At 44.7% G+C, this 16823-nt stretch overlaps 1 protein-coding gene across 1 annotated transcript in view; it reads right to left on the bottom strand.

Annotated features, from left to right (window-relative positions):
* The window catches only part of PIGS (phosphatidylinositol glycan anchor biosynthesis class S), a 198835-nt gene that overhangs the window by 26458 nt on the left and 155554 nt on the right, over positions 1-16823 (bottom strand). The window contains exon 11 of the mRNA XM_078680112.1: positions 7531-7741. Coding sequence (XP_078536238.1) covers positions 7531-7741 — 211 coding nt within the window. The remainder of the gene's footprint in view (positions 1-7530; positions 7742-16823) is intronic.

The following is a 16823-nucleotide window of genomic DNA, read 5'->3' as shown; positions in this document are numbered from 1 at the left end:
GCAGCCTGAGGGCTAACAATGTCTATTTACAAGCAATTTATCAGGATTTATATGTGGTCTACTCATTAAAACACAAAGTTCAAAGGTTATTTGACCTAATGTGTTTTTCTTTTGCTTCCTTGCTAATTGCAGTGCGTGTATATGTGTTTACATTGTTTTAGCCTCAGTTATGGAGCTGCATTGGTGTGAGAAAAATAATATATGTACATACATATATGTGGAGCGAGATATATGTGTTTTTTACATATATATTTTTATATTGTTTCCGGGGTCCCGCACATGGGTGGGAATATTCAGTGCTTATGACTATTGATGAGGATCCCCTGGAAGAGAACTGCTTCCTTCCAACTATCCGGGAAATGTCCGGTCAGGAGGATTTTCTGAAAAAGATGATAGAGCAAGCTGGTCTGCCAAGCAATATTGGTTTTTATTATTACTGCTGGTAGAATGTCTGTCCCGGCTGCCCTGGTAAGTTCTAAGAACTCAATTGTCTTCTTCATTATTGGTGCTGAAAACCTCTCCTTTATTTCCGCATTAATATGAAGGTTTACTGGGCTCTGAGTAATTACAGCATCTTTATTGTAAGCTTCTTCCAGGTATTCTACCCAAGCATCCCCTCCATCGAACATGTCGATTTCCCAGGGCTTTTCCTGTCCATTTTTTACTAACCTCCAAACAGTTTTGATGTTAATTGACTCTATTGTCTCAAGCATGACTTTCTAACATTCCTCCTTAAGTACCCATTTCTTATTTGCTACCAGATTTTTAAATACTTTTCTTAAATCATTTGAATCAGGGTATACCCTCTTTGCTTCTTAAGACCCTTATTTCTTTTTCTAGATTCCTTATTCAGCTTTTTATATATAAGTCTACATTTATTGTCAAACCAGATGTTCCTCGAGTATTTCTCAACCTTGTTTTCATCTTGCATTTTGCTTAAAATCTTCAGTTCGACTTTTAGGCATGATGGAACTTCCTTGATTAATTACACATAATTAAGTCTGGGGGTATCTCTTCTACAGTAATTTCGTTATAATTGTATTGCAGAGCCTTCAGTTGATTTAAATGCTTCTCAGACATTCTTATCCTTAACCGTGTTGGATACTGAACCTTTACAGGGAACAGCTTCTTATCTGAAGCAATGCCCAGACTAAGAAGTGTACTTAAAGGGGAGTGATCACTCCCCTCCATCTGTAATACCTAGAATTTCCTAACATGACTAATGACCCATGCCTGGACAAACACATAATCTATCGGACAATTCTGGTTAGTATAAAAGAAGATTTTCCTTGCTGGGATATCAGTAGGTACGCAGCTATTAAGACTCACAAAGCCATTCAATGTAAGAAAATTTGGCAAGGGTACATCTCTTCCTGTTGCATCATTTACCGGGAAACTAGCAAATTAGCAATCTTTTATAATAAAAGCTGATAATAAATTATCTGTCTGGGGGGGGTCCTTGCACAGTCATGTTTCCTGGAAAGACAAGATTGCATACTGATCAATTATTACTTTAAAATTTGCTGCTTCCATACATTACTGAACCCATGTGTATTCCAGGAAACCAAGGTAATTCCGTGCATCGATTCCCATCTTAGTCTACAGTACTCCAATTGTTCCAACCCTCCCTGACTTCCTCGTCCTAACCTAGACAGTTATAACTATTTTGGCCAAATGGGTTTGCCTCCTCTTATTTCCCTCCCATTGGGGCAAAGTGATTTTCAATTTGCCTTCTCTATTTTCCACTATATGCCTGGACCCAAGTTGATTCCTGTGCTAATCTAGTCTAACTTGACTTATCTGAAGAACACCATGGCATTGCAAAAAGCCCAATCTAGGGGAATCAAACTGATCCAACTCGGTCTCCTGGGAAATTTTTAACCCTTGAGATTTTAGTTCACTTTTAGCGTTAAGTAGGACATCTCTAACCAGCCCAAAGTAAAGCAGGATTTTTGTTACATCTTAATCTTCTTTATTTACAAAAAAGCCAACCTCTTTCATATCATTAGAGGATATTAAATGGAGGCCCGTTGACCCCCCTTTGCATACCCAACTATCTTAAACACACTTCGCAGACCGGACCCTGGCCATTGGCGGGGAACAAAGTAGAGCTATTCATTTCAGCAAATTCATGCCAAATCCCATATGCAAAAATACTACCCATATGAAGTCCCAAGCAACAGTATGAAATGCTTTTTCTATTACGAATGCTACCACTGCCATCTCTATCTGGGAACCATCTGGCCGATTACCCCTTGCAGTCTATTAGCCAAGATTTCGGAAACTATTTTCACATCTACGTTAATCATGGAGAGCAGGCGGTAGGAGCCGATCTCCGGATGCCGATCTGATTTAAAGAGCATGACTAGAAGTGCCTCGCTCATGGCTTGGGGGAGTGCACCCCTATTCCTTGCTTCATTGTAGATTTCTAGCAGTTTCTCAGATAACACTGCTGCATATGTATTCATAGAATTCTGTTGGGAACCGGTCTGTACTTGGGGTTTTGTGTCTCGGCATGTCCCCTACCACCTCTAGTATCTCCTCCTTAGTTAGCGTAATGTCCAGGGCTTCTCTTGTGAAACCGCTAGTTTCAGTAAGTCCAAGTCCGCCAAGAACTCATTCACGTCAGTGACGGCAGTCATCACATCTATGGTAGAAAACTGACAGATATATTTGGAGTTCCCTGTTGATTGCGACCTGTGTGTAGACCAGTCTGTCATTTTCTGCCCATAGGGACATAATCAAAGCGGTTGGCCTTTATCTACAGAGGAGCCATGCCACGAGTCAACCAGGTCTGTCCCCATCTTATGCAATAAATGCCGTACTCCTTCAGGGTAAATTTATCTAGCCGATCCCAGGTCTACCCCAATGCTCACTTAGAAACCACTATCTTGCACAGCAATAGGGGATCCTTCTGTACCTCTACGCACCCATTTAAGATGTGTTAAATGTATCTGCCTGGTCATGTAACTTCCTCCATAGCGGATCCTTAATTCCGTACACTCTAGAAAGGCACTCCCCTTATAGGACTGCTTTAAGTGCATCCCACTCATTAGCTCTAGTAGCAGTGGATCCCTAGTTGCCTTCAAAGAATCAGTGTAGGACCTCCTGTATGTCCGCTTGAAAAGCACCATCTCCCAGAGCCTCTGGGTTTAAAGGTCATACGGGTATAGGCAAAGCATCCCCACATGTCCCGAGGCATGGTCGGACAAAAAACAACCCAGGACTCCACAGCGGCCACCGACTTGCCTAATTCTGTCCACACTACTATACATACAGTTCATCTCGGAGTTGTATGTGAACTCCAGTCACGTCAGGTGTAGTGCTCTCCAGGCATCAAAACTGTCCACCTGTCCCATTGCCTCCGCCAGGACCATCAACATGCCCGATTGTGTGTTATGATTAGGGGGGAACCTGTACATATTCCCATTTAAAATATAATTGAAATCCCCTTCCCAAATTAGGGTTGTCTCTATGTGCAGTGTAATCATGTTTATCAACTTCCCGAAGTAGGACCTGTCATCGTAGCTGGGGCCGCACACATTCAAGATACTTATGTCCCTGCCATCCAGTTTTCCCATGAGAAACAGATATCAGCCCTCAACATCTGCGTACACCTCTCTTAGTCGGAAAGACACCCCCGGAGCAATCCATATGGCAATACTCCTCACACATGAGGAGTAAGTGGATGTGTATAATTGCTTCCACCATTTCTTCTTTCTTATTCTCCTCTGGGTCAGCCTCCTGCAGAAGGGCTATTCCCACCCTGTAGCGTCTACGGTAAGTATGCACCCCGCAACGTTTTGTGTAGTCCTGCATGCCTCTGACATTTAAATTGATAATTCTCACCTCTCCTACCATAGATTCTTCAGTCACTTCAAGCCCCTCAGTGGCACGCTCTGCTGCAAAATTACCCATCGTCTCCCAATGCCCTGTGTAGGAAGGCCGGTCCCTTTCCCTCCCTCTATCCACAACCCCTCGGTGGTCTGTGTGCATGTATTTTGCTTGTAAATAAGTCCGGCCTTACAACAATTTTAAAACAGTAAAATGAACAGAACCAAATGAACCCCTCTCCCAGGTAAACATAAACCCTTCTAATCCAAAGATGTTTTCCTATGTACGATGCTGTTGAGTGTCACCCCACTTTCTTCTCTCAATATGGCATCTATGTCTGAATAAGGTCTATAACTAACCAACACTTAACAGTTATTTAAACATGCAGAGGGCCTGTAAGGTTACGAGTCGCACACCGGCCGAAGCCAGCCTCGTTCTCGCAATCCAGGACTCTCCAAACACCCTCTCCCCTCCCTATGTAGAGAACCAGACACCAGATGGGAAGAGCATCATCATTTACCATCTTGAATGTCAAAGTGGAGCACGCACCGTGTAATACATGTTCAAATGTCATGAAGCTTCCTCAATGCCCATCATATGTTCTATGTCTGTGATGTCTGTCATGGTGTGGCATCTTCTTCATGGCCGCCCAGAACGTCCCCCTGAGAGCCATCCACCGCAACAGCCAACATGCCATCCCGCTGCACTTCTAAATGGGGGCCGCCTGCAACAGTGTCCATGCTCCACTGTCACCTCTCAGCGTAGTCACTGGGCCTGGCACCCTGCTCAGGCTTGGGCCTGTGGATTTCCCCAGCACACTGTCAGTTTCCTGATGTAACGTATCGATCCAGGTCCACACCTCCTCTGGACTTGTGAAAATCGTTATTGACCATAGCACACCACCCGTAACTATGAAGGGAAGAGCAACATATACTTGATGTTCAAAGATCAGAGTTTTTGTGTGGCGTCCAAAAATGTGCACTGCAGGGCCTGTACCCTGTGCGTATAGTCAGGGTTTATTCGGATGGTATGGCACTCATATTTAGGATCGTCGTGCTTACGCACCCAGTGAAGGATACGGTTTTGATCGCAGTAATTAAACATGTTCACTAGCAAGGCCCTTGGCAGGGGTCCTAGTTAAGGCTGGTGCGCACGTTCTATCACAAAGAGGGCACTTCGCGCACATCTGCATGCAGGAGGTTGACCTCTATGGAGAGTCAATCTTACCCTTTAGCGCTTGCTTTGTGGGCGCGATGGCCCTAGTACTTCGGCTCCCATGGGCTCCTCAGCAACCTCCAAGGTTCCTCCCTTTTCTTGCCTAGCGCAGAATGTTGTGGATCAGGGCTAATCCATATGTTTGTCCATTCTCGTTTGCTGCATTTTGGGGCCTCTACCCCGGCCCAAGGCGGCAATCTGATCCCTCACACCATATGCATCAAGCAAAGCATATCCAATAAAAGGAAGACCCCCCCGCCCAAATCGCGAGTTCAGCCTAGCGTCCAGTTGGCAGGAAATGAAACCAATCTCGCTCACCTCTATCAGTTCAACTTTAAAGCACCAGAGCCATACGTCGCCACAGCTCAATGGGTCCACAGGAATACATCGGGGCCAGCAGTGCACCTATTGCAGATGGGCCCAAGGATGCTCTCAGGTACAGCATAGTTGGGGCCGAAAGGAAAGGCTTGCATTCATCCAGGCCTGCCTCAGCCTTGCCCAGGCAGAAGCATTTGTCATGAAAGGGCCCCCCAGCCGATGGGGGGTTCACCGCAGTATGCTGAAAGTGTCCTCCAGAGAGGAGGGGCTAGGCCCGATTCTTCCCAACGGGCCTGCATCAGCCCCACTAAGTGTGGGGTCCTCAGTAGTCCAACCAGACAGCTGGCACCTCCCGAAATGGGCCTCCACCGCGCCCCAGGGTCCTCATGCCCCCTGGAAGTCACATGTCTCGCCGTGTGTCTGTTGTTTTACTGTTATGTTCTGATCTTCTGTTCCCTCACTACCTTTCTGAAAAACATTTAACTGCTCACCCTCCATTTAACTCCTTATTCTTGCTACCCTGACAGTCTATTACTGAAAGGATATATTTGGCCCAGTTTGTAGAGTCACAGTAGGATGGACCTCGAGCACCAGCAGCAAAACTACCTCAAACACCACGGTTGGGGCCCAGAAACCCCAGTCTGCCTTGTGGTCCCCCAAACAGGCTCTGACAGGTCTGCATTCTGAGTGTGCACCTGGACAAGGACTGAACTGGTGCTGGAGTGGCAGTGTTCCTATAAATATACATACACTTGAACAGTGCCTTCCTTCTTATAGAATAAAGGACATTAACCACATAAAGGTGCTCAGTTCACGAAAGAGCACCAGTACCATAATAATACATGAAAGAGCAATAGAAATGCAAGCAACGGAACACATAATGTTAGAGGAAATCAGTCAATATTAGCAGCATATAATTTAATTATAACAGATTGAATGCACCACCATCTAGACATATAGGCTCACTGGATGCTCAAGTCTACCTTTGGAAACCCTGGTTGCGGGACTTTCTGGACAGGCCCTTGCTGTGCCATTTATACTGAAGGCCACTGTGTTAACAACTCCGTCATTCAGTCTCAGTACTCATTTTATTTGGCTGAGTACCTTGTGCTTACACATGCAAGAGTAATACTGGGTGGTGCAACTGAGGTCGGATTGAACACTGCCCTGGGAGCCATCACATTCTCTCAGACTGGGTAATTCTGGAGGTTTCATGACCTAACTCCACTGCTATATTGAATAGGGTATAAATCCCATGCATTGCAGAATTAGGAACTGCCCACTTGCTTAATTTTAGACTCCTGTCATAATGACCAGTTCTGACATCGACGAACATAAAGTAGAGGTTGCAGTCTGCAATTCCCCCCCAACCAGGCTTTCCTCTAAGCATCGATGCCAGCATAGCAAGTCTCGCTTCATACCTCTTCCAGAGGTTATACTAGCCACTATTGATGAAGGATTATGTAACTGACTATGAGAAATGTTTAAGCTCATAATATATTCAATGTTGAGTTACAACTTTCTTACTGACGATGGACTATGTGAAATGTGTGTACTTTCATGGATAATACATATCCGAATAAAGATCAATGATTGATTGATTGATAGATATACTAGCCACTCCCTCTGCACAGCTATTCAGCCTAGCTATACACGCTTCCCTTATTAACACAGAGGGACTCTCTCCGACCAAGCCATAACTGAATAAAGGAGGCAATCCACCCGCTCACTCACACAACAAATCTACCTAGTGGACATTCCCCATCCTACATTACCAAAATCAATATGAGTAACAACTCTGCCCCACCACATTAAACCCAATAAGAGGAAATACTGCCATGGCCTCCTAGTTTAAGACATGCACGCTCACATACCAAAGGGTAAGTGGCAGAGCCTTGAGAGCTCACATACTAATGAGCTAATACTGCAAGCTAGAAGGCTCACTATTCCAAGGCTTTACCTATCCTCAGAAACAGAGCTCTGAATGGTCAGCTGTGTAACCTTTTCCTGGATATTGGAAAATTTGTTCAACTTTACTAGGAGACACATTCTTGCTGAACTAATGTGTATATATAAAAGAAGTGCTAAAGTGATTCGGTAGATGGGAACGATCATGGGGCAGGGTTTATGGTTGAAGACCCAGCCGGTGCCCTCAAGACTCACCTCTGAGGCCACATTGTCATTAATGACAATATTTCCAATCTGGTCAAGCAACTGAGCCAAGGAGGTCAAGGTTGTAGTCACAGTGGCTATGTTCTCGACAGTCCTGGTCCACAGCAACCGATCCAGCTCCCAGTCTGACAAGACCTCATTACCAGGACTCTCCATATGAAAATCCGCTGGGATGGACACTTTTGAAATCCCAAAGAGTAACCTGTTGTAAACAGAAAGAAGGCAATAAGATGGATACAAGAGGATTCAAATGAATACATCAGATAGACCTGTTATTCTTATCAGCTGCATCAATTCCCGTAGTCCGTGATGGCGTGTTGATTTGCTATTCAATACGCTCTCCCATCTCTGTGACTTAAATTGTCTTTATGTGAGGTGACTATGCTACACTCAATAGTGTTTTCCTTAGCCTATTTATTGTGATCTACTCCCGCCTTACACCATTCCTAATCTGCATTACCTATTCAAAGTACATGCTGCTGAACTGGGTTTGAATGCCCCTGAAGCCTGATATATATATCGGGGCACCGCGACGTACAGCCAGAGGAGTGAGATTAAAGAGACAGGACGATTGGCGATTTGTAAGTCTCTTTCACTTCGTTTGCATAGTGTTGAAACGTACAAACTGGCTGAGAACGAAGCAGGGCGAGGGGGTTATGTCAGTGAACTGCGGTGAAACTTCCCGCATTGGCACGAATTAAAACGGACAGAATGTGCGATGAAAGCGACCGCCAAAAGGCGGCTCTGGACATCTTTAGAAAAAGAACATCCACTGCACGAGTTACACCCGACTCAGGTGGTGAAGGGGGAAAAACCAACAGTACCCTTGTGACATTATTTAACAAGTTGGAGAGGTGCAGTGAAAGGGAGATTCGAAAATGGTGGGAGGCCACCTCGCTGCAAAATTACAATGACGTGGACAGAGTTCCAAGGGGGCTCAGAATATATACCGTCCCAGCATATGAAAGCCCGGATCCTATGCTACTGGAGCAATGGGCGGAGCGAACAGCAGCGTCATGTAAAGCAATGCTGGACCTTTTGGTAAAGTTTGCTTGGAGTGACCGGGCGAAAGCCCTTGAAGAGATCGCCTCCCTGGAAAAGGAGCTCCTGAAGGAGACAGATTTAATTAAAGTGCAACAGTTGAGAGATGAAATGAAGAAGAGACTGACTAAATACGAGCTAAAAATCAGGTCCAGGAAACAGGAGAAATTCGAACGCGATGAGCGTGATTATGCCCTGGGTAGGGTATTGACATTCTCCAAGAAGTTTGATGGTCCTAGAGCAGCACTCAAAAAGAAACAAATGGCAGGGCCAGTGGTCGAACCGGCAACATCTGAATCCAGTGTCACGGATGAGGAACCATCTGGGGATGAAGGATCCTCGAGTAAGAATGAAACACGGAAGAGTCCTCTTCACTCGGAGTTCGACCTTATTCGAACAACCTGGCTCAGGGGAGGAAAAACCAAACCCCCGGAAGATGACGAAAACCCCGAAGAGGGGGCTGGCAGAGGAAGAGGAAGAGGCAGAGGCAAGGGGTTGAGTTACAATACCCGGAAAAAGGGCAACAGGTGGTAGATTCGGGTGAAAATCTGACTATCATCAATTTAACTGACCAGAATTTAACAGAAGCTGAAGAGAAGACCTTGCAACTGGGCCTCACCTTCTGCCCTAGGGACAAGTTGGAATTTACACAAACGAGGATTGATCTCTTTAAACTTACGAGAAAAATGAAGTTACATAAATTCCATAAAACAAAACCCAGTATCATGGATTCTCGCAAAACAAAGAAAAAGGTGGCTACGCAACCCACTGACGTGTTGACGGTGAAGGATTTAAATGCTGTTCAGACATTAAAAGAACTGAGGGCTGAACAAACACAAACACAGGGGAATTCTGATGTCATCCAACAAGAATCACCACTAACAAATTTCCGTGCGCCCTCGCAATTCAACCCCCAGATGTCTTATGACGCGATAGACACTTTCTCAGATGCTGTCACACAGGACTTGATCAAATTCAGAGCCAGCACTGACAAATACAAAAATAAAAATAAGAACTGGAAGAGCAATAAGAACTTAACCAAAGAACAAGCAGTGGCTCTTTCGAATATACAGAGGAACGATAAGATTATTGTGAAACCTTCTGATAAAGGGGGGAACATTGTTCTGCTAACCAGAGACCAATATTGCCAGGAATCTCTCCGACAATTGGAAGATCCATGCAATTACATCGTCACTAATAAAGGAGAATATGAACACAGCAGACAAATGTATCATGACCTCTTAATCAAATGGAGAAATAAGTCAATGCTGGATATGAATGAGTTCCTGTTCCTACGTAATCCTGAACCGACCATACCAACCTTCTATCAACTTCCGAAAGTTCACAAGGACCTGGTCAATCCTTCAGGGAGACCTATTGTCTCGTCTAAGGGGGGATTGACAGAGAATTTATCAATCTATATTGACTCATTCCTAGCGAAATTTGTGGTTGAGCTTAAGTCGTATGTGAGGGACACCAAGCATTTTATTGAACAGATCGAACACACCACATGGGATCCTTCCTTTCTGCTCATTACCTTAGACATCACCAGTCATTATACATGCATACAGCACGATAAAGGGGTGGAGGCTGTAAAATATTTTCTAGACAAGAGACCGGCCAAATATTTAGAACATGGTGTGATGTTGACTGAAATGTTAGAGTTCTGTTTACAGAATAATATCTTTTTGTTTCAGGACACACTATATAAACAGACCTCAGGGACGGCGATGGGAACCTGCTTCGCCCCCAGCTACGCAAATCTTTTCGTGGGCTGGTGGGAGGAGCAGGTGGCCCTTGTCGGGGACAACTCAAAATGGGCAGGGCATATTGTGGTGTGGCGTCGTTATATTGACGACTTGTTCCTAGTGTGGAGGGGCTCCTCCGCTGAAGCTAGTGATTTCATTGTGGACCTCAATAAGAACAACTTACATCTGAAGTTCACAGCAGATATCGATAGGGAACAAGTACATTATTTGGATCTGAGGGTATTTGTCGGTGACGGGAAGCTACAGACTGCCCTCTATAGAAAATCAACGGCAGGGAACAGTATTCTTCATGCCGAGAGCAGCCATCCATCCAGCCTCATACGAAGTATACCGTATGGCGAGCTGCTCAGACTAAGAAGGAACTGCTCACGTGACACCGACTTTATGTCAGCAGCAAATCAGAGCATACATAGGTTCCATCTGAGAGGCTATGATCCGGACCTACTCAATAGAACCTTAGAAAAAGTAGCCAGAATTCCGAGACGAGAATTATTGGATTGTGATCAGAAAAGGAAGAATGATTCTGAAATTGAGAACAAATTCAGGATGATCACTACGTACTCGGAGGGGGCTAATGCCCTAAGAGGCATGCTCTCAAGAAGCTGGCATATCTTGCGCACAGATCCAGTTATTGGATGCGATGTACCTGTAAGACCCCTGATCACTTTTCGCAAATCTAGATCCATAAAAGATATGGTAGTCCACAGCAAACCGGGCCGAAGAAGGCTGTGATGCCAGAAACCGGTCCCCGGGAGCTTGTTTCCTTCCCAGTATAAGAATTGGCTTGGTAGTTTGGTTTGCCCTGTTCCCATCATGCACTGGGACAGGAACAGACTAATTTGCATATAGCCAGGTTCTGAGCTGGGATGGTGCAGTGAGCTAAAAAACGGTGATGGATTAAAACCATGATCTCTTGACTTGGTAAGAGTATTCTGCATCATTCAGAAACTCTGTCCATCACCACCCCCCTTTTTCAAAATCGGTTTTATCCACACTATGTGTGGGAGGGTATACTCAGACGTAAGTCCCTTGCTCATTGCACCATCAGGATTCAAGCAAACCGGGCCGAAGAAGGCTGTGATGCCAGAAACCGGTCCCCGGGAGCTTGTTTCCTTCCCAGTATAAGAATTGGCTTGGTAGTTTGGTTTGCCCTGTTCCCATCATGCACTGGGACAGGAACAGACTAATTTGCATATAGCCAGGTTCTGAGCTGGGATGGTGCAGTGAGCTAAAAAACGGTGATGGATTAAAACCATGATCTCTTGACTTGGTAAGAGTATTCTGCATCATTCAGAAACTCTGTCCATCACCACCCCCCTTTTTCAAAATCGGTTTTATCCACACTATGTGTGGGAGGGTATACTCAGACGTGAGTCCCTTGCTCATTGCACCATCAGGATTCAAGCAAACCGGGCCGAAGAAGGCTGTGATGCCAGAAACCGGTCCCCGGGAGCTTGTTTCCTTCCCAGTATAAGAATTGGCTTGGTAGTTTGGTTTGCCCTGTTCCCATCATGCACTGGGACAGGAACAGACTAATTTGCATATAGCCAGGTTCTGAGCTGGGATGGTGCAGTGAGCTAAAAAACGGTGATGGATTAAAACCATGATCTCTTGACTTGGTAAGAGTATTCTGCATCATTCAGAAACTCTGTCCATCACCACCCCCCTTTTTCAAAATCGGTTTTATCCACACTATGTGTGGGAGGGTATACTCAGACGTGAGTCCCTTGCTCATTGCACCATCAGGATTCAAGCAAACCGGGCCGAAGAAGGCTGTGATGCCAGAAACCGGTCCCCGGGAGCTTGTTTCCTTCCCAGTATAAGAATTGGCTTGGTAGTTTGGTTTGCCCTGTTCCCATCATGCACTGGGACAGGAACAGACTAATTTGCATATAGCCAGGTTCTGAGCTGGGATGGTGCAGTGAGCTAAAAAACGGTGATGGATTAAAACCATGATCTCTTGACTTGGTAAGAGTATTCTGCATCATTCAGAAACTCTGTCCATCACCACCCCCCTTTTTCAAAATCGGTTTTATCCACACTATGTGTGGGAGGGTATACTCAGACGTGAGTCCCTTGCTCATTGCACCATCAGGATTCAAGCAAACCGGGCCGAAGAAGGCTGTGATGCCAGAAACCGGTCCCCGGGAGCTTGTTTCCTTCCCAGTATAAGAATTGGCTTGGTAGTTTGGTTTGCCCTGTTCCCATCATGCACTGGGACAGGAACAGACTAATTTGCATATAGCCAGGTTCTGAGCTGGGATGGTGCAGTGAGCTAAAAAACGGTGATGGATTAAAACCATGATCTCTTGACTTGGTAAGAGTATTCTGCATCATTCAGAAACTCTGTCCATCACCACCCCCCTTTTTCAAAATCGGTTTTATCCACACTATGTGTGGGAGGGTATACTCAGACGTGAGTCCCTTGCTCATTGCACCATCAGGATTCAAGCAAACCGGGCCGAAGAAGGCTGTGATGCCAGAAACCGGTCCCCGGGAGCTTGTTTCCTTCCCAGTATAAGAATTGGCTTGGTAGTTTGGTTTGCCCTGTTCCCATCATGCACTGGGACAGGAACAGACTAATTTGCATATAGCCAGGTTCTGAGCTGGGATGGTGCAGTGAGCTAAAAAACGGTGATGGATTAAAACCATGATCTCTTGACTTGGTAAGAGTATTCTGCATCATTCAGAAACTCTGTCCATCACCACCCCCCTTTTTCAAAATCGGTTTTATCCACACTATATGTGGGAGGGTATACTCAGACGTGAGTCCCTTGCTCATTGCACCATCAGGATTCAAGCAAACCGGGCCGAAGAAGGCTGTGATGCCAGAAACCGTTCCCCGGGAGCTTGTTTCCTTCCCAGTATAAGAATTGGCTCTGTAGTTTGGTTTGCCCTGTTCCCATCATGCACTGGGACAGGAACAGACTAATTTGCATATAGCCAGGTTCTGAGCTGGGATGGTGCAGTGAGCTAAAAAACGGTGATGGATTAAAACCATGATCTCTTGACTTGGTAAGAGTATTCTGCATCATTCAGAAACTCTGTCCATCACCACCCCCCTTTTTCAAAATCGGTTTTATCCACACTATGTGTGGGAGGGTATACTCAGACGTGAGTCCCTTGCTCATTGCACCATCAGGATTCAAGCAAACCGGGCCGAAGAAGGCTGTGATGCCAGAAACCGGTCCCCGGGAGCTTGTTTCCTTCCCAGTATAAGAATTGGCTTGGTAGTTTGGTTTGCCCTGTTCCCATCATGCACTGGGACAGGAACAGACTAATTTGCATATAGCCAGGTTCTGAGCTGGGATGGTGCAGTGAGCTAAAAAACGGTGATGGATTAAAACCATGATCTCTTGACTTGGTAAGAGTATTCTGCATCATTCAGAAACTCTGTCCATCACCACCCCCCTTTTTCAAAATCGGTTTTATCCACACTATGTGTGGGAGGGTATACTCAGACGTGAGTCCCTTGCTCATTGCACCATCAGGATTCAAGCAAACCGGGCCGAAGAAGGCTGTGATGCCAGAAACCGGTCCCCGGGAGCTTGTTTCCTTCCCAGTATAAGAATTGGCTTGGTAGTTTGGTTTGCCCTGTTCCCATCATGCACTGGGACAGGAACAGACTAATTTGCATATAGCCAGGTTCTGAGCTGGGATGGTGCAGTGAGCTAAAAAACGGTGATGGATTAAAACCATGATCTCTTGACTTGGTAAGAGTATTCTGCATCATTCAGAAACTCTGTCCATCACCACCCCCCTTTTTCAAAATCGGTTTTATCCACACTATGTGTGGGAGGGTATACTCAGACGTGAGTCCCTTGCTCATTGCACCATCAGGATTCAAGCAAACCGGGCCGAAGAAGGCTGTGATGCCAGAAACCGGTCCCCGGGAGCTTGTTTCCTTCCCAGTATAAGAATTGGCTTGGTAGTTTGGTTTGCCCTGTTCCCATCATGCACTGGGACAGGAACAGACTAATTTGCATATAGCCAGGTTCTGAGCTGGGATGGTGCAGTGAGCTAAAAAACGGTGATGGATTAAAACCATGATCTCTTGACTTAGTAAGAGTATTCTGCATCATTCAGAAACTCTGTCCATCACCACCCCCCTTTTTCAAAATCAGTCCACAGCCATCTAGCATCAACCAAAATTACAGTACAGGGCACCCTCAAGGACATGGCAGGCTTTTTCCCATGTGGAAAATGTCGAGCATGTGAAAATAGCAAGAGGGTTCTCTCCTATCAGATCCCAGGTCTAGCCCACCCTAAGAAAATTAACAAGTTTATCACATGTACGACATCTTATGTGGTATACTGCCTGGTGTGTCCTTGTGGCCTTAAATATGTGGGCAGCACGATCAACAACGTCAAGATGCGAGTGCTGGAACACCAACGGGCCATAATGAACAAAGATGCATCTTACCCCGTGGCCAGGCATTTTGCGCAGGAACATCAGAGCAACCGCCAGTTACTCCAATATTTTGGTTTAGACCATGTTTCACCTAACCCGAGAGGGGGAGATAGACTGCTATGTCTCCGCAGACTGGAGTCACGCTATATAATAGACATGCAGACTAAACAGCCGGGTGGTCTCAATATTGGGGAGGAACTCACTGTACATCTGGGCAAATAAGGCATTGGTTTGGCTGGATATTGGGCTCCATATACTATATTGATTGGATTAATAGGAACACGTTGTGAATTTCCGGGAGAGGATAGCTTATAGAAATGAGTAACTGAATCATATATAAAATTGTATATAAAATTGTCTCTCTCTTTCTCTGTTTCTTCTTCTTCTTCCTCTTTTTTCTCTCTCAGTAGACACTCTATTTTTATTTTTTATTTATCTTTTTTTCTTCATTATCATATCTTTCGCTGCTTCCTTTTCAATTGTTGAATTCTGCACGTATCTCGCTGAACTTTGCTTAAAATTCATATAGAATTATGAGTACTTTTTTCATAATTGTTGGCCAAGCAATTTATAATGGAATTTCACCTGTTATTGACCTATATTAGATTCTGGTTTTAACCAACTCTCCAAGATGCAATTGATGGGGAGTTTATGGTCATATGTGATTGTGGTGGTCTATTGGTGGCCAAATTATGAGACTTATAATTTTGTGGGTGCCATGGGTGTATCAGGTAATACGTTGCAGTCTCACTGTCATTACATTAGTCGGTGAGGTGCCGATACACGGCATAATCATCTTTATTCACCGACAGGGGAATAATTCCTATTTAATGGGTTATAATTACATTTGTGTTTAAATCTGTGGGGAACCCCGTGTGATTGACTGAGGACTGCATACTTTTTTGTTAGCTATTTGTAGCTGTGTGGTGTTGAAACAATCAAATTCTTCATTTGACTGTAAAATTGTAAAATTGTAAAATTGCGGCAAGTAATTGTCGGTAATATGCTGATACACAGCTAGATTGATTCCATTTATACCGACAATGGCACAACTCAACAATGTTTCAAATGTGTCTCTTATTGTATATAACATTATGAAATGGCCGCCACATTAATTGTTTAAAATGTCCCTCTTTCATTTCACTGACAGGAAGTGATGTGCATATAATGTGTCAGATAGACACGGGAGTGTAAACACTGACGAAGGACTTTAGGTCTGAAACGCGTCTGTTTTTGTCTGTCCGTGGCTAATTAAAAATTTGCTGCATGAACCCCCGTGAGTGCGTTATCGTTTGTGGAAAAAGGAAAACGATTGGAGCTGCCATATATATATATATATATATACACATACATATACACACATATATTACACATATGCAAAAAAGAAGCAGAGAACTCTGGGTGCTCCTTTGCGTCTGGACAAAGCTATACCTCTCTGAAGAGCTCTAATGAGAGTGAATCACGTGTCATGGTTGCTCTTATTAATTTCAGGTTGGCTTGGTTGGTATTTTACCTATTCAAATCTGCAATACTGTGCCTGGAGTGGTAAAAGGCTTTCGTCATATTACAGCTCAGCATGCACAGCATTGCGCTAGTCCTATGCTTAAAGACTTTGCTATAGAAATGGCAAAATACTTGATCCCTTTCTATCTCAGCGTGGATGGTATTGTACTAATCCTATGCTTAACCCCTACCGCGCTACCGCGTTTTCCCGCTGTGCGCTAAAAAAAAAAGGCTTGTTTATGACAAAGCCAGCTCGTCATCCGCGTAGCGCAGGTAACGCCCATGACGAGCTGGCTTTGTCATCAGCACTGAAGGGGTTAAAGACTTTGATAAAAAAGCAGGCATTTGAGGTGAGCAGATCTAGAGTGTCACTGGTGTTGAGGGTGCTCTATACATGAGCCGCTTTCCACCTAAACTTGAGAACCACCCAGAGTGCTCTGCTTCTTTTTTGCATGATTTTTGTGTCATTCCATGCTTGAAAGAGTATTGTTTTGAGACACACACACACACACACTTGCTTCAGGACATAAAAATGTAGGTAAGAGATTATGAGGTAAGAG

The sequence above is a fragment of the Lissotriton helveticus genome, chromosome 3_1 (genome assembly GCF_964261635.1).
Source record: "Lissotriton helveticus chromosome 3_1, aLisHel1.1, whole genome shotgun sequence".
NCBI lineage: Eukaryota > Metazoa > Chordata > Amphibia > Caudata > Salamandridae > Lissotriton > Lissotriton helveticus.
The sequence above is the reverse complement of the archived record's forward strand: the minus strand, read 5'-3'. Positions and strand labels throughout refer to the sequence as shown.